Below are 22,997 nucleotides of genomic sequence, written 5' to 3'. Positions count from 1 at the left end.
GTCTCCCAGGGCATTTTCCTGCTGTGGTAGCCCCATCAACTTTCTATCTTCAAAAGACATGTAACAGTGGATTTCAGTATACTGAGGTAGCAGTGTCACAGACAGACAGTTAAGGTTAGGTAGCAGTGTCACAGAAAGACCACTGCCGTGATACCCAATTACCATCCCACATTGGAACTCTGTCAGTTCGGCACACCATGGCATTTTTACATCAAGTACAGTACAGGACAAAACATGCAGCACATCTCACCTTTCATTACTAGATTTATGTAGACATTCCCTGAATATTTGCATGTGGTAGAATCCAAAATTTGCATGGCACGTAAAGTGTCCAAATACTTTTGGATACCTTACGGACTATAGTCAACATAGAGTAAGTGAAACAATTCAAAATTGTATAAAGTCCTAATGTTGTATAAAAGAAGTTATTGCAGTTGTTGTGTTGAAGTTGAGCTTAAGATGACTGTCTCAAATTTTTGGCAGATTAATATAGCCATACTTGTTAAGGTTAGGAGAAAGCTTCATTTCCACTGCTGATTCTAAAATTAGTCTCTCTTATCCGTAGTAACTTCAGTATAGCACATTAATTTTCTTCCATCTAATACTATGTGAAGAGGTGCCCAAAGTATGATTTTTCCATCCAGACTTGCCGTAATAATGGTAGTGAATGTATTTCTTATGTACTTCAAGGTAGATGTTAACAATTTATTTTTTTATTTTTATTTTTTAATAATTTAGTGGTTTTGTCTTGTAGTACCATTAAAATAGCTATGTAACTCCATTTTGGAGTTTGCTTTTAATCCATGTTTAATCATGTTAACTGTTATCTGTTTTAATAAGATTGCAGAACATGACAGGCTAATTTTTATATTTTCTGAATAAATAAATAAGAATATACAAGGACATTGAAATTATTTAATTTTATTTTAGAGAGAAGTAGCTGATTCTTATGCCAACAATGCTCGTATAATTGAAAAGCAACTTGAAAGGAAAGGAATCAACAAAAGAAAGTTACTTGAACAGGTTAAGTGCATTTTATTCTCAAGTATGAAAATGTATAATATATTTTTATCTCAAGAGTTTTAAGTTAGTTAAATGTTTATTATTTTCAGTTACATACCTGGTTTTTAGTTGAAAATTGCCTGTGTTGACTAGTTTAACTGTTGTTTGAGTCAAGTTTTGACACACGTGTGTGTGTGTGTGTGATGGAGATGGAATACACACATATATATCTACTTAACTTTTTAGCATATATCAATAATAATTATAATTATTTAGCATATTGGCAGCTGTGAAGACATTATTTGATGAATTAATTTGATTTTTTGATACATTATTTGATACATAATTTTTATAAGCTGCTCTTTCTGCAAAATGTATTTATCAGAGAGAGCAAATAGTTTGTAGGTGATGAATCATGATATAAGAGTATGCCAAAAATAATTTTATGTGAAGAGAGTGAATAGCATGAAGTTTGTAAATGTAAGAACCCAAAAGTTCTTTTGGTGCAGGAATTAAGAAAATATCAGTGTGAACTAGTAATACTTTTGACCCAGTCATTTATAGGAATTAAAATGATATAGTTGATGAAGATATACATACTTCATAGAGAGAATGAGAGTATTGTTAATTTTATAAGAGGAATTGAATCCAGCTAGGTAGTGATACATCAGGAAGATGGTAATAGTAACTTGGAACTGAACAGGATTATATACATTGTTGGATGTTGTTACTGAGGAACTGAAATGATAAGGAAGAAAGAAAGAAAGGGTATTTTAGGAGTTACCATAGCCAGATAGAGGAAGGTCTAGGTCAAAGGGTATTAGATCTTAGTAGTAGTAGAAAATGTGTTCATAAAAGAGTTATCACTTGTTAAAAAATGTTTAATTTTCTTGACCAAAAAACTCTGGAATGACTTTTAATGGGATTATATTGATCAAGTGCATATAATAAACAACTATGTTATACCAACTAAGGCTGTTGGCATCTTCAGGGTACATAACTGATGTAAGGCACTAAAAAGTAAAAAACTGTTACAAACTATAATCAGCCGATTCCAATTATATTAAACAAAGAACAGAGCACGTACAATACATGCATAGAGCGTGCATGATCTCACTTGTTGTTATTTAGGAACGTACTATAGTTGGCACTGTAATTCAGTTCTGGCGAGTTGAGAGATCTAATAAGGGTCTTCCAGATCACAGGTAAGATTAGTCCTTGGTTCCTGTTAATGTTTTGTGTGCAGCGGGCAACTGTTGTAGCCTCTTTAAAAATTCGGGAGTGGAAGTCCTCCTCTATGTAAGGAATTAACAGGAACAACCAAGGACTAATCTTACCTGTGATCTGGAAGACCCTTATTAGATCTCTCAACTCGCCAGAACTGAATTACAGTGCCAACTATAGTACATTCCTAAATAACAACAAGTGAGATCATGCACGCTCTATGCATGTATTGTACACGCTCTGTTCTTTGTTTAATATAATTGGAATCGGTTGATTATAGTTTGTAACAGTTTTTTACTTTTTAGTGCCTTACATTAGTTATGTACCCTGAAGATGCCAACAGCCTTAGTTGGTGAAACTAGTTGGTATAACATAGTTGTTTATTATATGCACTTGATCAATATAATCCCATTAAGTCATTCCAGAGGTATCACTTTGCTGCCAGTTGGAGAGAGAGACAATGCAGCTCTTCACCTGCAGAGTAAACTTGGTAAGATGAAGTTATGGTTATAAAGGATATATGTGTGGAAGTGCAAAGTAGGAAATTGGGATAAATTTAGGAGGTAACTTGAAGCAGTGGCATGGAAAAACAATTGAAGGTGCTTGAAAGAAGTAGTAACTGAGAATTTAGAAGGATAAATCAAATGGGAGTTAAATGGATGATTAGGTTTATTAAGCAAACAGTTATACAAAAAAGCAAATTTTATGGAATAACTATTGAGAAAACAGAGAAACAAATGCATGAGGTATTTCATCTGCAGAAATAAGTGGTACCTGACATTGTGGTGGAAATTGAAAACTTAGAGCTGGTATTATTGTCAGACTTGGTGCAAACATAGTGATGGAATTAGATTCCTTCAGCATATTAAGGAAATGTGGGAGTAAAAGGCAATGCCTCTGACCCAGTTATTTTCAGCCAGAATTTCATGAGTAGAAAAGAGGCAAAATAGTTTTGTTACATCAGGTTACTGCCAAGGTGAATGGTGACAATTATAGGTCAGTGAGTATAGGTTATTACTAATTAGGTTTTGATGTTGAAATTTTTTTTCACTTGGTTATACTATAAATTAAAGATGCCAAGAAATTATATTCTTGGTTTCATCCTTTATCCAAATATGAGCAAACAAAGTTTGCATGTGAAGTAACTTCACTGCTGGGCTACTTGTATATAGAAGCTAATGACTTCACATCAATTGCCTTAGTATCCCATAATGTAAGGTACATATCCTTATAAACAAGTATAATGCTATGCATTATGGGAAGGGCCACTGCCCAGACTGGTTTCAACTGAGAATCAGATCCAGAAGAGCTATGGCAACAAATTTAGATGGCATGCATTGCCTACAGCAGGAAGTTCAGGAGGCTTCTGAAATGCTATTCACCTTTGCCAAGGGGAACAAAAATCAGGGTCTTATATTAAATGTCTTTTTTCATTTAACAGCCTGTTTTCAATGTTTACTTATAACTTGAACGAATTGACTGATTTTGATGTCTTCACCAATAGATAGAGGAGGTTCCAAAGATGGTTTGTGTGCATTTTCATTGGTGTACACCTTTAGATTGTTTTTTTTTTTTTTTTTACCTCTCTCCATAGCCTGTACTGCAGTTTAACAATATCTGGCCAGATATTGTTAGATATTGTGATATTATCTACACCAAGGGATATCAGATCAAAGAATGGATGGAATAACTGTTTTATTTTCTGGGGATTTTCAACAAACACTGCCTGTTGTATCCCACGGAACCAGGGCGGACAAAGTGAATGCCTCCCTTAAGAAATCATCCCTATGGCATGATATAGAGAAGTTTTTTCTAAAAACCAATATGCATGCTCACCTACATAGACTCCAATGTACTTCCTTCTCCTCAAAATTGTTAAAAATTGGTAATGGTGAAGTATAGCAAAAAGACAGAAAAATTATATTAACACACCTAAATATTGAGAAAATTGTCCAAACTGCAGATGAACTGTTGTGCTGTGTTTTATCCATCTATTGAGAACATAACAGAAAATCACCTTCTTGGTTCAGGGAAAGAGCTATCCTTGCACCTTGAAATGACGGCATATCAATAATGAACAAGTTGGTTTTTAATAGGGTTAATAGATCTATTAGTGTTTACAAATCATTAGATGATGCAGTTCATTTTCCCATGGAATTTTTGAATTTGCTTAATCCTGGAGTGCCTGGTCATGAAATTACGCTGAAAATGGTTGTTGCTCCAAAATATGCACACCCTCCCTGAAATATTTGCAGGTTTTGGTATTGGAGAAATTGTCTTCATTCCTTGGATACATCTCATTCTTTCAGATCAAACGCTTACAATTTCCAATAAGAGTTTGCTTTGGAATAATGATTAATAAAGGCCAAGGACAGATGCTTAGATATGCAAATATGAATGTTTTGGACATGGGCAGTTAGTTATATGTAGCATGTCCTCGAGTTAGCATTCGTGAAAATTTATTTTTGTCGAAGATGATGAAACGTCTAATGTTGTTTACAAAGAAGTGTTATAATGCTCACAGTTCTATACCATGGTGAAAGCAACAGCACCAAATACTCAAGTAAATTCCCTGAAGTAAACTGCTAGCAGCATAGCTTCACCTCAACTAGTATAATAATCTACAGGCTACATGCTTTTAAGACCAAAACTTGCCCAAATTGGCTTTTATATATATATATAACCATACTTTTTAGGATAAGCCTCATGGCTAAATATAACCTGGCCAGAAGAACACTTGTAATTTACACATAAAAACATAATATGTAAATTGCATGTATTCTCCTGGCCAGTTTACCTGGTTGGGTGATGAAAAGCTCAATTTTCCAGGAGTGAAAATTGGGCATTTCACTCTTGGAAAATTCTTCACTTCCTAGATGGGATTTGAACCTAGGTCTCTCTAGCTAAAGGGCTTTATCAAAACTGACTGAACTATGTTAGCTCTATTAAACAACTAAACCATACAGAATTAAGATATGTTCTGTTACCATTATTTGAATGTTTTTTTTCCTGATAAGTGTTTTTTCTTGTCTTGTGATTTATTCAGAACACCTTTTTAAATGAGCTTTTCAACTGAAAGGGAGCTAGATGGTCTCGTTTGGAGGTTGCAGGCAGAACAATTAACAGATGCACATTAACCTCCTTGCTTTGGCTGTAATTCTAAACATTCTGCAACCTTCTCTTGAATGTATTTCTTAGGTTTATAAGAAAGAGAAATCTTTTGCCTTAGAGTACTATACTCATTTATAGTAGTCCATCATAAAATCTCAATAAGAATCCTTGGTGTCCAGAGGAGGATAATTCAATTAATCAATGTTTCTCTCTTACATGCTCATTCCTTCTACTACAACATCAGCTTCTTCCTTTATAGATGGTTGGAGAATTAAACTGGAGCCTATAAAAACTGCATACTCTGCCAATTCAGTATGCCGTAAGTAGTAGCCAACACCTCCAGACATGATCCAGTGTTGCATTGGACTTACTTCATGTTCAAGAAAGAAGAAGGGTTTATTGTCTTACTGTTAGCATTGCATGTTTGGGTCCATTTGAACTGTTGACATTGCCCGATAGCATCCTCTACCACATAACAAGGGATAGGTTCTTTTTAAGTCAGTTAAGTAAGAAGTGCAATTTCTTTGAATTATAAGCAGACTATTTCACAATCTCAAAGTTTTGTCATCACACAAATGATTATTTAAAATGAAATAACTGTTATAAGACTTTTCTTCCTAATAATGAACAACTTTGTATTATATATATTTTTTTTCATACATTTAACTAAAATTATTTTTAATCCCAATTTTTTTAGGCTGCATTGATGGAATTGGAAGCTAAAAAATCAAAGCCAAGAGGTACTCTTATAGATAAATGAAATACAGGAATGTCTGGAGAGTCAGTGCTGTGTATTACAGAGTTTTGTATATAGAAATTAAACTTTGGTTGGAAGAAACAGTTAAAATTATTATAGAACCAGTTTAAATGATCCTTAGATCTGAATGTCATTTCTGGTGAAAATTACTGTAAGTTAATGATGCTTCAGTTTGTGTACATAATATCCATCCATCATGTATAAATAATTAGAATTTAAAATATGTGAAAAGGATTTATAAATAAACTTAAGAAACAAAAGTAATCATTTTTTAATGCAAAAGCTTCAGTTGTTTTCCTGAATTTTGATATTCACATGCAAAACTTCAGATATTACAATACATTCAACTCTCACTATAGAAAATATTATTTAAATTATAACAATTTTACTCATTATAATAAATTACTGAAAAGTAATGACCAAAACCCTATAGACACAATGCCATTATAAAGAACATTCACTACAGTAAACTATAACATACTATTCCTATGGTCCCTACAAGTTTGCTATAGTGAGAATTCACTGTATATCTGATAAATTATATTATTAGTCCTTGTATTGGTCAGCGTGGCTATCTGTTTTAAGATTACACTAACACAAAAGCTTTACAACAGTTTATTTAAAGTACAATTGAAAACATATAGAACAGATACGTTCATTAAAAGACAAACTTTAGATAATTTAAAACTGACAAATTTAAAATAGATGGCAGTGATACATGACACACATCATAACTCTCTCTTTTAGCTGGCAGTATTTGGCAAACAAAAGTAAAGCTTTTAACAGAAACCCAGATATACAGTTTTTATAAATTATGAACAAAAAAAAGAGTACTGTCAGAGAAGGAATGTCCAACTCAAAAATTCTGATATTTGTAATAAACATAATATTGAGCTTTTTTCTAATAAGTTGAATTTATCAAAATATTATACAGTTGTTGTTGCATTGATAAAGTGTTTATCATTAATAAATATTAAAAGTGAAATTTAAACAAGCATATCTAGGCTCTGACAATCTACCATTTATTTTATCACAACAGACAAAACACACAAATTATACTGTACATGTGGCAGTTAGTCTATATTGCACAGATATCAAAAATACAAGTTACTTTTACAACTAGGCATTGGCCCTTGTAATATGCAACAGACAAGCATATATTCCTTTGGTCTGAAAAACTTTCTAACATTTGGAGGTAGCAAGAATATTAATTCTTTGATGGATAAAGATGAAAAGGCGGGCACGTAAGAAAGGCACTGTTTGAATAATTTGTTTACAAGAAACTCGATTTAACAAATATATTTCTCACCTTTAAATAAAATTATTATTGAAGCCTTCGGCTCTTCATATAATTAATTATTACTGATTAATTTTTAATAAAAATAATATAGATAATATTCTTTCAAATAATTGTTTCATAAAGAATAAAACCAGACATACTAATAACAATGGTGCAGTAATTATATCAAGAAAAACTAGCTGATGAAATTGTGAAACTTTTTTTCCCCAGAAACATTTACAGTTAACATGCTAGAAAATTTAATCATAATTCAAAATAAGATTGTACAAAAAAAAAAAAAAAAATTCTACTAATAAAAATTTGTGGTAATGGTTCTTGTCCATATTGTCCTGCATTTGGACTAGATCCCTGAGCTAATCTTGGAGAATAACATAATTGGTACAGCTACCATTAGTCTTGGAGACCTTCCAAGTTAGTGTGTTTTGGTCTGTTCTTTTTCTTATATTAAAACAATACACATTATTATTATTATTATTGTGTGCTGTTTTGATAGCATGAGAAGAGATGGAGAAATGTAACTGCAAACTAAAGGAAACTCATCTAGTTTTGAGCAAATGGTAAAATTTGAATTTCAGTCATCTCACTCTGCCAAGCACCACATGCCCTATATTCAAAAATTTATTATATAAAATTATTTGCACGTAACCAGTTGCAATTTTAAAATGCCTGTATGGTTTTACACTGGCATGGACTGGCTAATGAAGAAATGCATCACACAGAAAAGGCTTGGATTTATTTTTTAATTTCTTCTTTTATTAAATTACAAAATGATATAGTGAATAGAATTAGAATTATTAAAGAAAGGTGGGAAATTATCTCCTTAACCCGTTCAGGAGAAACTGCTGTGGCCACACATGCATATTAATATATTCTTTGTGATAATCCAAGGTCTGTTGTATTTGCATAATATGGATCAACACCTTATTCTACTCTAAGTACAGTATTCATGTTTATAAATCCCATTTTACATCCACCTGTTGTGTTGATTGATTAGGAATCACATAACAATTATATCTTTAAGTGTTACTAAAAATGAAGTTGGAGGTGTATTGAATTATTCTGTAAATATGTCAGTAACTTATTCATCAGAATGCAAACACAAGTACCTTGATTTTTTTCCCTTCATATCTCTTTCTGTTTGTGTTAATTGGAAGAAAAAAAAAAAAAAAGTGGTTAAAAAAATAATTGTGCTTAAGAATAATGTACTGAGATTCCGTAATAATGTAAATGGCACTGGAGAACAACATAAAGCTTTCAATAACACAGTAGACAATGCACTTCAATGTCAAAACATATAAAAATTTACACTGAGTCATTGGTCATTTGTAATAGAACATGCCTAATTACACGTACATAACACCAAAATCATAACTCTATAGAAATACTCTTTCAAACATATTCAATACAGATCTTCTATATATATACACAGATCAAACTTTGACATTCAATGAAAAATAACACCAAAGTATGCTATAGAATCCTGGCTATGTGACAAATTGTGAATTAATAAAATCCACAAATATAATCTCAGATCTTCAGTACTGTGACTAAATAAAAAATACATCTTTGTCTTTTAGTGTAATATTGTAAGATGACCCAATGAAGCAGAGTCGAGCATTTTTCTACATAGACCAAGAATGGTAAACAGTAGGAAAATCATACAAATTACGTAAGTTCAAATTGCCATGCATTTCATTTAGTTGGTAAAGCCACTGCTCTCAATCTCTTTCTTTGTAAGAATTTAAATCCTGCTGTAAGCATAAATTAGTAATGGCCTGTGAAAAGACTACTTATTTCATCAATTGATAGTTGTCTTAAACTGGAGGAGGGTCACAAATATAAGCATAAGATTTAAGTAAAATCCTCCAGTTATCAAACAGTATTCTTATTAGTGGTTAAGTAAAGTTCTGCATAAAGAATGAATTATTTGATATTGCATGGAATAAGAAAGATAAAAGAAATAAAGATAGGATTGATCCAAGTTTTCATTGGCTTCCTTTGGTGAGTGATAAACATTAGGTAGAATATTGAAAATTTTGGTGAGAATACAGTACATATCATAGATAATGGCATAAGAGGACAACACATAAATGTGTTGCATCAGAAAAGATACGAAAATTTTTTAAAAAAATGAAGATACGACTCTTTTGAGACATGAAATTAGAATGAAACTTCTTTAGATTATTTTTTCATTTCACCGAAGAGAAAAAAAATGACATTTTCATTTTTTTCTCCCTATTACTTTTGCTTGACTTTCCTTTCTACATCCTTATGCACATAGATGACAACCCGTAAAATAAAATTAAGTCATCTCTTTATTTAAGAGATCGGCTAAAATTTGCAGTGATCCCACAATTAGATGTGGTTTTGCACCAGTGAAGATCATGCTACTACATAATACTTAATGAATATAAGTCAGATTAACTGAATTTTAGTCTAATGTTGGTAGAAACTTTTATGGATTTCTGACATATATATTTTTAAGGAATGATTTTCTTCAGTAGAACAGATAAGCTAGTCAACATTATTTAATATGCAGGTGTATAAGGAGTATATACTAACTGTTTGTATATATACAGTAATCCTTCGATTATCCAATCACAGCAAGAGGACAATTTGCAGTTGGGTAATTGAAGGGTTGGATAACTGAAGGTTCAAATACATGGTGCTGTACCAGAAGTCATTTAACACACTTAACCATTCAAAGGTCAATTAATTAAAGATTCATTCACTGGAAGGTTGGATAATTGGATCGCATGGGTGGGTGGTATGTGTAAACCCATACACACACAGTATAGTGAAATCACTGCAGAGTTTATTTTGAGCTATCCTGGGTCATTAGGTAGATATTGATTTCAGTCATATAGGTAATTTCTGCATACAGATTACATACACTTTTCATTCTTTATAAATATGACTGAGTGATTTAACTATGCTATTGAAATAACTGCGAATAAGAAATATGATATTCTTTTACATATGTTTATCCATAAATTGGCTATGAACAACAGCAAATATGTTGCATTGTCTCTTAATTTTTCTGGTGCAGTTCAAAGAGTGATTAGAATAAAACATCAAAAATTTATAAATGTTTGGAAATGGAACCCAATTGACACTTTCAGTGCAGTTTTTGAAGTAGCAGAGAAGTATGTAATAATTAGGTCATTTAAATGAACCTAAAAAAAGTATTTACACAACCATTTTAGATTCAAATGAATATTTCTAGTTTCAGTATAATATGGCAACTTGAAATAGCAATAACATTTTTTTTTTTTAGTATTCTTCAATTTCTGGATTTATGCTTTCCTGGATTTCATTAACTTTTAGAGTATACAAGGAGATTGTACTGGCATATTGAGTTTATAAATGAATTTACGACCTATGAAATCATGTTTTAAACTTCAGAAATCCAAGATATGTTTCTAAATAAAGTTAAAAATAATTATGTTCGAAACAATTATTCACAACTTTTAGGTTACATTACCCATAGCAGTAATGTGAAACTGAATGGGCCCTCATAAGTGACCACAGCATTCACTATATTCCGAGTCCATCTTCTTGACCTAATAGCAGCATGTGCATTGGAGGAATCTGTGTTGTATTATATCACCATTCATTATGGTTCCAGGACAACTCGGCGATAGCATTTATCTGGTAGTGAATCACGAATGTCTTGAACATTGGCAACATCTTTCTTAAGCTGTTCCACTTCTGCTGTATAGTCCCTTATCCACTGGTACTGCAAATCACGAGCGTTGCGTAGCTCACCCATCCTAGCATCAAAATTTGCTTGTTTTAAATCTTCTTCTGCAAATTCTAACCGCCTTTCTAATTCTTCAAGAAGATCTGTATCGATATCTTGTAAGCCCTCTGAAAAAAGTTACCATATTGGAACATGTTAAACAATGCACATAAGTTTTAAAAAAAAATGGAAAAAGCTACTTTCTTTTAAAATTTTGTCTTCTAAAATAAAATACAATTAAACAGGTTAATTTTAAATCAGTCTATACTTAGCATATAACATAGTATACTGAATTATTACAGGTGTGTGTATGTAAACTAATTTACATGGCTGTGTGTAAGGTAGGTAGGTAGATGAGTTACTGAAAAATTAAAATTTTATCCATGTTTTTCTTAAGATGGTTGATTTAAGACTGCACTGAGATATTTCAGAAATAAAATTCAATTTTACAGCTGGATGAGCTGAGTAATAGCGTAAATAAATAAATTCCGTACAGGAGTTCACGGTCCCATCTAGTCCCCCCAAATTTTATCCGGGAACCGGCATAGGCTGATGAATCAGACCTATGTCTGGGTCAGTATTCCTGACTGTAATCCGTGTGTGTGTGTGTGTGTGTTCTCGGACCGGTTTGCCTGCTTGTGGGATGAAAAACACCAGATAAACTTGCAGAAAAAACCCTGCTGTCCATGCCCAAGACCGGCTAACTTGGCTATGGCTGAGGAAGATCCTTGAGCTCCTCACGTTGTTGACGGGAATCGAACCTGGGACACTCCTTCCCCAGGCATATGGTTGTGAAGTGCAAAACCACTAGGCTAACCGTGCGGACAGTAATAGTGTGACAGGTTACAGGAAATAAAAGTAATGACCCTACAAAAAAAAAGGCAATAGATAACCAAGGTTGATATAAAAATAAAATAGGCATAATGTGGAAATTTAAGAAATAAGTATATAAATAAGCAAATTGTGCATTATTCAGTTGTTTTTTTTTCAAAGTTTTTAAGTTATTATAACCTGAGAGTTAAAACTTTCAGTTATTAAATTTAATTAAAAAGCACTAATAAGTAGTCAAAATATTTCAAGATAGTGTCTCAGATAATGCAACATCTTAACAAATTCCTAGCAAAGGCAGACTAAGCTGCTTATATTGCTATCAGTATCTGATGGAATTAAAGTCCAAGCAACCAAGACTATGAGGCCAGTATATTATGTCAAAAAAGAAAAACGCTGCATCTCCATAGATCAACTATCTCAATAACTGAAAAAGCCCATCTAAAAAATCCTTTCATTGTATATGGAACTCAAATCCAGATTGTCCCAACAGATGAACAAATGTTATTCCCTGACTGGGATACTCGAGCATAATTATCATTATTATACAGGTGCCTCACTGGAGTCCGAAGACTCATCACGGGAGACCCAAACTATCCACACAGTATCCATCATACTTCTCCTTGAACCCATTAACAGACAAAGCACGCACAAATGTCTCTGGCAATCCATTCCATTCGTTCACTGAACCAAGTGAAAAATGTAGTCCTCACACCCCTACTAACTATGCTCTTACTTTCAAGTATGCCTCTTGTTCTGCCCCCTGTAGCCAAGTGCTGAAACACTTCCCTTGCATTAATCCTATAAAATCCTTTAAGCAGCTTAAATGCTTCTATTATGTTATATACCCTCTTTCATCTATCAACTAACTTTTGCAACCCACAAACTTTCAATCTATCCTCATAGTGAGCATTTCACAGACCACTCACCTCTGGATCCTCTCTCCCCTCTTCATCCCAAGAAACCCAGATCTGAGCACAGTAATCCAGATGTGGGCATATCAAAGCCTTATAAAGAAGAATAATTCCCTTGTGTCTACTTGTTGGCATGTTCTTCAATAGCTGAGTAATTGTATGAACTACTTTGGCAACCTTAGCAATATGCCTTCTAAACTTCAACTCCAACCCCCAAATCCCTAGTTCCATGTATTTCTTGCAGTACAGATCCATCAATGTGGTAAACAGCTTGTAATCTATTTATCCCAAAGTATATAACTTTACATTTCTCCACATTAAACTGACACCCATTATCTTTTACCCATACTGACAGCCTATTAAATCATCCTACAAGCTCTCCACATTAGCTTGATTAACTATTACTCTGCCCAATTTTGCATCACCAGCAAACAACTGAATATTTCCCTTCAGATTACTTCCTATATCACTTATGTATAAATTAAACAGTAATGGTCCTAGCATAATCCTATGGCACACCACTAGTAACTGCCTTCTCCTGGATTCTGCTCCTTCATATACCACTATTTGATATCTATCCATTAACCATCCTCTTATCCACCCCTATTTCTCCTAATTTGTATGACAATTCCATGCAGTATTCTGTCAAATGCTTTGCAAAAATCCAGTAGGATTATCATGTAGCCAACTCAATTGTTACTTTGTTACAGAAAGTTTGTATGTATATTATTAAGGTATGACTGACCCCTCACAGAGCCATGTTGCCCCTCTTAGGGTATAATATTCTTATCTACCAATAACTGAATTATCTTTTTGACCAGCTTTTCCAGTACTTTTACCACCACTCCTGAGATGTTCATTGATCTATAATTTCCACTGCAGTCTTAGAGTCTCCATTATGCAAAGAAATTATTTTGCTTTCACATTCTCCCTCTTAGAATACTTCTCATCTCTCAGGTCATTAGTGGTAACCAAGACAATTAGTTCTTTCACCTTATCTTTCTGCATCCAGGTAGTATGATTAATATTATTAACTTTTGGCCAGGAAAACAGGATTTTGTTACAATTTCGTTAATTACTCCTCTGATCATAGAATCTCTATACAAAATTTTCTCCTTATCTTGTTTCTCTTGTTCATTCACATAATCTTGATACTTACCTCGGACCTCCTGAGAAATGTGCTGCTTGAAGAGAGGGAACCACCCAGCATCTAAAAAACTAGATATTCTCTTCTACTCGAAGTGCTATTTTTTCACTCACCCAGCTGCTAACTATACAAATCCAAAATCTGTCTATCCTTAGAATACTGCATTTGGCTATATCTGGCATCAAGGCCTGCTAAATAAATTGCCATCCTTTGGTCTGCTTGCCACCTTCTGTAACTGGATAGCCAGCTTTCTCTCTGGTCATTCACTGTGTGTGTCATGATGGATTGCTCCTTCTCTTCGAGTTTTACCACCAATAGGAGTGCCTCAGGGCTCTGTCCTATTACTTGCTCTCTTTCTCATGTACATAAATCATCTACTTTTAATCAATACTAGTCCTCTTCATTTATCCTACTCATTTGACAAACCATGTAGTGCTCAGACATCTCAAGCTTCCAGCAGATTATCTACAATCAGTGCCATAAAACCTTTAATACATGCTATCCTTCAATGGAGCAAGGACAATCTGGTCACCTTGAATGCCACTAAAATGCAGTCTTGGCTTTTCTCTTGCAAATGAGATCTCAGTTCTATCTTGCTCTCAGTAATACACAATTCTCTTTTATTCTAGATGCTATTTTACACTTGCCCAATTCTTAACGCTATACAAATCCAAAATCTTCCCATCACTAAAATACTGCTCACATGTTTCCTAAATCTTTCCTAATTTTTTTTTAAATTAATTACTGGTGAAAACCGTATAAAAAAAATAAAATAAAGCAAGTTTAATAAAATAATTAGTTTAGTACAGCTCTATTGTATACTACTTCAGATTGAGAAAAAACACAAATATAAAGGGGTATTTTACAAAGAGATTTCTGAATTACAAACTTATTTTTTAATTCATTCAACACATGACAAATCACATGCATGGTTCATTGCTACAAGATATAGCATACCTTGTTTCACAGCCTAATTCATTAATGTGTAGATCCTTTATGTATGCCACTCAGAGTTGATTTAAGATAAGGCCTCTGCTTTTAGCACACTGGGTTGGACATCATACCATCTCCCTTGATTTCTTCAATTTATGTACATAATTATTAAATTCTATGTACTGAATTTTAATGAGCTTCCAACTGACTTGATGGTTTTCACTGGTGGTATGATGAGCTAGTCCAGATTTATATACTTGTTTCTTCTCCACATTTCTGATATATTCTTTTCAATGGATTTCTCCAGATTGCCATGTCTGACCAACGCAACAAATGCTGCAATTACAATAGATTTTGTATACTCGAGGTCTCTTTATAGACTGATGAGATTGTTTTGGCAATCTTAACATCATGGAAACTTTTGTACAGGTCAAAAGACAACTTTAAAGTTATATTGTTGTAGGATTTTGATATAAGGTAAAGAAACTGAGGCTTTGCAGTCGTCAGATTGTTTTCTTGGAGCATGCAATGGTTTATCAAGATGTTAATAGTTCTGATGCTGCTGTAACCGTGTTTTTGAAGAATGTCTTTATATAAAACATTTTTTCTCCATTTCTTTTATCATCATCACTTGATATTGTAATGGCTCTCACTTGAAGAGTTTTGATGATGCCTCATTTTTGTGCTGGATGGTGGTGGGAACTGGCATGTAGATACTGACCAGTATTGAATTTTTTTCTATATACTTCAAAATTAAGATTACTGTGATCTTCAACTGAGATTAGAACATCCATGAAGGAAATGGATCTATCATTTTCTACTTCTGATGTAAATTAGATTTTGTGAAGTGTTAAGGAAGTCAGTCAAGTTAAGAAAAGTTTCTTTGGAGCCTGGCCAAATGATGAAACAAATATCTTATATGAAAGATATTCTTCAAAAAAAAAAAAAAAAACAGTCAAAACATCATGAATAAACCATTGCATGCTCCAAGATAACAAACCTGATGACTACAAATGCACAGTTTCTTTACCTTGCATTGGAAATGCTACAGACAATATAGCAAAATTTCTACAACATAACGGTAAAGTTGCCTTTCGATTTCTACGAAAAGTCTCCGTTGTGTTAAGATTGCCAAAACAATCTCATTGGCCTATGAAGAGACTGGGGGTATACAAAATCTATTGTAACTGCTGTGTTATGTTGGACAGGCAGGATGATGTGGAGAAGAAACAAGCATAGAAATCTGGACTAGCTTATCACTCTACTAATGAAAACCATCAAGTCAATTGGCAATTCACTAAAATGTCGTACACATAATTTAATAATTGTGTATGTAAATTTAAGAAAACAAGTGAGGTGATACAATGCCTGACCCAGTGTAATAAAAACCAAGGCCTTATCTTAAATCAGCTCTGGGCAGCATGCATAAAGGATCTACACATTAACGAATTAGGCTATGAATCAAGGTATGTGTATTTTGTAGCAATGAGATGTCATATTTGTTTTTTTTTTCTCAATCTGAAGGAGTGCATGATAGAGCTGTACCAAACTAGTCATTTTATTAAAGTGTTTTATTTTTTTTCCATGGTTTTTTGCCACTAATTAAAAAATATGAATACAACAAACCACAGGAATTTCAACTCATTCCCTAAAAATCGTTGATGCTGTCCAGAGGATCCCTCGTTTGGCTCATAGATCATTCTTCTCTTAATGATTCACTTCAACCTCTACCTCATAGGCACAATAGTTTGGCACTGTCTATTCCACAGGCACTTCAATGGTCATTCCTCCACTGAACTGACAACCATCATTCCTCCACTTTCTGTTGCAACTTTAACATGTTCATGTCAGGAAGTGTTTCACACGTTTGTCATACCCATGGGGCCTTCTCATTACCATTTGTGTGCCACTTCTGCATCGGGCAGGTGGACTCACTGACACAAAATTTATACAGCATGTTAATTCCAACTCTTTTGGTAGAATTTTATTTGAAGTTAGCATTTGTGATCTGTCTTAATGACATCAAAAATTTCAAATGCAATCAAACACTTATTTCATGTAATTGAAACGTTGGGCAAATGCTAGGACAATCGTTTTTAATTAGATACTGTGTTTGGTGGTACAACAAACTTTTGCTTGAGTCTATGTAGCATAGTTTCGGTGGGAGGGGACGTGTTTCATTAGGGAGTGCTGTTTTTATTCCAGTTGTCTCTAATTGCACTATTTGTTGACACAGACTACAAATTCTTTGTGCCTTATTCGGTGATACAATAAAACTACTGGTTTTTCTTGTGTCTGCAGTATAGTGGCTGTTGGGGGGGGGAGGCATGTTGTTCACTATATAGGGACAGTTGCTTCCAGTTGGACAGTATACATGTAATGAGTAAAAATTCATCTATTCCTAACTGAAAACAAATCCTTCTATATTCTATAAGAAGAATGCATATAATAAAAACCAACAAACTAGAAACATATGTGCAAAATCCACATGTTCTAGTGATGAGTTTCCTGAACTGCTGTCAAAATGAAAGAAAAAAAAAACTGCATCTGATGAGGTTTGAATTTTTAAAGATGTAGTGAATAATTCAGATTGATGATTTCAATTGGTATTGATTTACAGAGCAGTTTCTCATCTGACAAGGAAGATATTTCACAAAGTAAGGTTTCTGAATTTTCAGTTTCAAAAAAATGGAATCCAGTAAGTAACGTGGAAGTACCTTTTCAAGAGTACAGTAGAGAATATGCGCTACTTTTGCCACTTGATGGGGAAAATCAAATCTGCAGTGTACTCTGCATTTCTGACTGATGACCCAATGAAATTTATGGTAAGGGAAACTAACAGATATGCAGATTAGTGCTTATCCACAACTCAGGATTGTGAAACTACAGGTAGACAAGTGAATTTCAAGAATTAAACTTATTAAGAACTATTTATATATATATTATACTACTATGTAAAAAAAAACATTGAGCATTAGTAAATAAAAGAATTATCAGAAAATAAAGTGAAATATATATATAAAAGAAAGAAATACACATAATAAGCCTAATAAATTATACAAGATAATTAGCTCCTCCGTCAACCCAAAAGTATTCCTGCCACACCCACAGGAATCACCTGATCAGCATTATTAGATCATAGGATAAGCCCCCCTCCCTATAGTTATTTACTGAGCAAGCCATGTATACAATCACTGTTTGTTATTGGTTAGTGATTTATATTTCACAAACAAATCCCTTTCCATCTAATCATAATTTTTTTTTTCTAAATTATGCCCATCATAAATACAAATATGAGAGTCTAGAGTTTATAGGATCATGTATTCTTCATTGTACCCCCAGATACTTATAACACAAGCACACATATAATATCACAGATGTAAATTATTCATAATCCATATTATAGTACTGAAACATATTTTTATTCATGCCTGATCCCTTCTCTTTCTTATATTTGCTATTCTTTACATCTTTTAATAAATCATGTATAGTAACTAATAATCAAATATATCATTCTCTTTAATGATTGTTTTTTAATATATTCTGAAAAGAGTATTCCTTTTCACCCTCCCCCCTGCTATGCAGGATTAGTTACAATCAAAGAAACTGTCACAAAAAAGTGGTGTATCCAACAATATGCAAGAAAAAAACTGCTGGTAATGGTAATTCCATCACTTCGCCAGATGGTTAGGTCTGCTGTGAGAGAGCTATGATCACCCCGACGTGAATGTGTTAATATAAGAGCAGCAGCTATCCAGCATCCCTTTTCAGTGCAATTGCAAACACTGAACCTGCTACTCCTCTTCTTCTCTTACTTCATCTACTTCTGTCCTCTGGAACAGCCCTCCTTATGAAGTATTCCCAAACAACTACAACCTGTAACTCTTTTTTTTTTTTTTTTTAATCCTAATCCTGACTGCCCTCCACACACATAGCACTGAGTGTTATCTCAGCAATTTTCTGAAAGTGATAATACAGAGGCCTGATAATTGCCACTTGACAAAAAATGGATGTATTATCCTTAAAAATATCTATTGGAATGTTATGAACTCAGATGATGTAATCATGGACTGCACAGTTGCAGTTAACACATTAAAAACAGACTGGAATACCTTAACATGTCATCATCATCATCATCATCATCAAATTCCTGCCATGTACCCTCAAGGGGTGTACAGGATATGACAGTACTACATGAAAAAATTACATCATTAATAACTTCCTATCTACAATTTTCCTCCAAATCAGTCTGTTACTTGTCAAGACCCCAACATTATCAGATCTTATATTTCTATCGTCTAAGGCACTTTGTAAAATACCACTCCACCTATATCTTGGTCTTCCTCTGGGTCGTTTTCCTGCCAACCTGGCAGAGAACACTTGTTTTGCTAATCTTTCCTCTCCCATTCTATTTAAGTGACCATACCACCTGAGATTAGCTCTGCTAATGCATTCCTGGATGCTGACAATGTCAAGTTCTTTCCTAATATCCTCATTTTTAATATGATATTGCCATTGATGCCATCTGTTCACGCCTCTAATCTTTCTCAGAACTCTCATATCTGCGGTCTCTAGTCTTTGGTCAAGTGTTTTACTTCTGACCCAGCTCTCAGATCCATAAGTTAAAACTGGTGTGAACACTGTCTTGTATACAGCTAATTTAGTGTTCCGACTAATTTCTTTCTTATTCCATATGAATTTATTCAGTTGACTTCCCACCATACCAGCTTTGCTGATTCTGTTGTCTATTTCTATATTTAATTTACCATCTTCAGTAAAAATCGTGCCTAAGTAGCTGAAATGTTTTACTTGTTCCACAGGTTCTCCATTCACAACACAGTTGACATTTTCAATGATTCTGCCTATTTTCATTGTCTTTGTCTTTTTATTGCTGACCTTCATAACATATCTATTACAACAGCTATTCAATTTAGTCAGAGAATCTTGCAGACTTGTAGCGAATTTATTTAGAAGTATAACATCATCTGCATAAAGCAGAGAGCTGACATTAACATCTCCAATTTTGATATCAGGTTTAATACCACATTCCTTCATAATGTGATCCATATAGATAATGAATAAGAGAGAGGATAATGTACATCCTTGTCCCACACCAGATTTAACATTAAACCATCTTCTTGTACTTCCTTCAATTCTAACTGCTGACTTACAACTCAAATAAAGACTAAGTATTGCTTGATATAATGCCCCATTGACACCATATAACTGCAGCATATTGAATAGCTTCTCTCTTGGCACCTTGTCATATGCCTTTTCCAAATCGACAAAACTTAAATACAGATCTTTGTTATATTCCCATGCTTTCTCGACTATTTGTCGTAAAGTGAAGATCTGATCCTGACAGCCTCTTTTTGGCCTGAATCCAGCTTGTTCTGCACCAAGCTTTTCTTCCACAATTCTTCTCAACCGTTTCTCAAGTATACTTGCATAGATCTTGCCAAGAACACTCAGTAGGGAAATACCTCTGTAATTCACACATTCAGTTTTATTTCCCTTTTTATATATGGGTACTATGAGAGCTCTACTCCAATCATCGGGAATTTGTCCCTCTGTCCAGGCTTTCTGAACTATGCAGTGCAGCCACTGTAAGACTCTTATACCACCATACGTCAGCATTTCTGGTCGAATATCATCTACTCCTTCTGCCTTTCCACATTTCAAGCCTTTAATGGCTTTTTCTACTTCAAGTATGAATATGTATTCCTGACTGCATGCCTGATCAGTGTTTTTTTATCACTGTGCTGTCATCACTGCTTGTTTCATTTAGCAGTTTTTCAAAGTAATTACTCCATACTTCAAGGATATCTTTTTCTCCCGTTTTCATGTCACCTTTATCATCTCTAATTCCTTTTACAGCACTCTTTCTTCCATTCCTAAGCTTCTTCAACAACCTCCAGAATATTTTGCCACCTTCTTGATATTTATTTTCTATATTCTTGCCAAAGTCCTCCCATGACTTTTGTTTAGCTAGTTTTACACACTGTTTAGCTTTCTTACATTTGTCTCTGTATTCTGTAAGAGTAAAAGCTGACTTATTTGACAGGAACTTTTGATATGCTTTCTTCTTTTCCTTCACTGCCTCTTTAATTTCCTGTGTCCACCAGGGAGTTCTGATTTTTTTATCCTTGCACACAACCTCACCACATGCCTCTCTGGCAGAATCAATCAATGTTTTCTTCAGAGTTTGCCACTGAATCTCCAAGGTTTGATTCCTGTTCTCAAACTCTTTCATTTTCTTTTCAATAATCTTTCTGTATTTTAGTCTACAGTTCACATCTGAGAGCTGCTCAACTTTTATTCGCTTTAAAACTTTCTTACATGTTATTCTTTTCAATATGAAATTCAATTTTATCCTGCTCAAGACTAAATAGTGATCACGTCCAATTTCAAATCCTCTGTACACTCTGGTGTCCTGCACCAGGGAGAAAACATCACTATCAACAATAACATAGTCAATGAGACTTTTCTTATTCCTAGCCTCTTCTCTCCATGTGAATTTGTGCACATTTTTATGTTGGAACATGGTGTTAGTAATAACCAGTCCATGTCCTGAGCAGAAATCCAACAGATATTTGCCATTATTATTAGCTTTGCTCTTTTCTCCAAATTTTCCCAAAATATTTTTGTATGTCTCACAATCATTTCCTACTCTGCTGTAAGAGTAAGAATTTTGTTTTGTTGCAACATGCTAAAACTACCACACTTGCACTGAAAGTATTCATTTCCATTGCAAAAGAGACAAAAATGTAGAATTAAACATATATATTTATAAAGTTTTTAATTTTTTTATATGAAATAATCATTTCTTAAATATAAAGAGCCAACAGGCTTCATTTCGGTGATATATAAACATTAATTAAATTAAGGGGATATTGGATCCCACATTATTTTAAAACCGAATAAGAAACTCAAAGATTGGAATCAGAGAGTTTCATGCCGAATATAGTATAAAAAAACTATAAAAGTATCGGCGAATACTAGCGTGAGCTAAATGCAATTATCCTAGAATGTAGTACAAACACGGGCAACTCGTTGCAAAGTGGGGAAAGTTCTGATCGCTATTCTTGGTATTTTCCATAATGTAAAAACACATTTCCTAGGAAATGTATGCTGTTATTACATTATGGTGGGAGGTCACTACCCAGACCGGTTTCAGCCTTTATTGAGGCTTCATCAGTGAGTAGCTAGACCAAATTAATACCAAAGGGTATAGCGAAATTATTTTAATATACCAAAGGGTATATTAAAATAATGTGGGATCTAATATTCCCTTAATTTAATTAATGAAATAATCATATTCATTTGGACCACTGAGAACTTGATGGCAGCATCATTACAGTGATGCCTGGAGAATTACATTTGATTTTCACACATCTGAAGACAATTTTCAATTCAGCTATTTTTTGTTCAGTTCAGATCTCGTTCTATGAGAGAAAAATCTAGCTCTCTTTCTCCCCTTTTTTTGAGTGCATAAAATGAAAAGTCCATCTACTAGTATCTTACTGACCCTTTTAGAAGTTTATAGGTCTTTATGTATAATCCACACATGTTCAATCTCTGTCACAGTCTACCTTCCATACATCATCTTTAACACTCTCCCTTGCACCCTCTGACTATCTACATTATTACTTTGGAAACCAGAGACCAGATCCCCACACACATGGTAGTTGGAGTAAAGTCATATCAAGACCTTGTAAAAGTCAAAATAAGTACCTTGTTCTTACATGTCAATGTTCATTTCAGCATTGTAATTATCCTCTGAATTGTATTTGCAATCTTTACTATATGGTCCTCTTATCCAATCTAATCTTATATATCAACTCATGCAACAGCATTCTAAACTGTGTGATGTCAAGAGCCTTAGCAAAGTTCAAATGTATCGTAGTGTATCCAGTCCCTTTGTCTAATTCAACCAACGTTATTGTGAAATGCAAACAAGTTACTTAAACATGGCCTTCCCTGAGTAAACTAATGCTGTTCATTGCAAAGTAGAGATTCTCTGTCAATAGATTTCTGTA

At 33.8% G+C, this 22,997-nt stretch overlaps 2 protein-coding genes across 2 annotated transcripts in view; one reads left to right on the top strand and one right to left on the bottom strand.

Moving 5' to 3' along the window:
* LOC150098403 (STING ER exit protein) overlaps positions 1 to 6,354 on the top strand; it is a 66,071-nt gene extending 59,717 nt beyond the window's left edge. The window contains exons 6-7 of the mRNA XM_090405828.1: positions 931 to 1,023; positions 6,035 to 6,354. Of these exons, the coding sequence (XP_090261954.1) occupies positions 931 to 1,023; positions 6,035 to 6,097 (156 nt within the window). The 3' untranslated portion in view covers positions 6,098 to 6,354. The remainder of the gene's footprint in view (positions 1 to 930; positions 1,024 to 6,034) is intronic.
* A 339-nt stretch (positions 6,355 to 6,693) lies between these two features.
* Positions 6,694 to 22,997, bottom strand: part of LanB2 (laminin subunit gamma-1) — a 403,913-nt gene continuing 387,609 nt past the window's right edge. Inside the window, exon 26 of the mRNA XM_090405827.1 lies at positions 6,694 to 11,264. Coding sequence (XP_090261953.1) covers positions 11,011 to 11,264 — 254 coding nt within the window. The 3' untranslated portion in view covers positions 6,694 to 11,010. The remainder of the gene's footprint in view (positions 11,265 to 22,997) is intronic.

This window comes from Typopeltis vanoorti, chromosome 15 (genome assembly GCF_054136105.1).
Source record: "Typopeltis vanoorti isolate ZY-2024b chromosome 15, IOZ_Tvanoo_1.0, whole genome shotgun sequence".
NCBI lineage: Eukaryota > Metazoa > Arthropoda > Arachnida > Uropygi > Thelyphonidae > Typopeltis > Typopeltis vanoorti.
The sequence above is the reverse complement of the archived record's forward strand: the minus strand, read 5'-3'. Positions and strand labels throughout refer to the sequence as shown.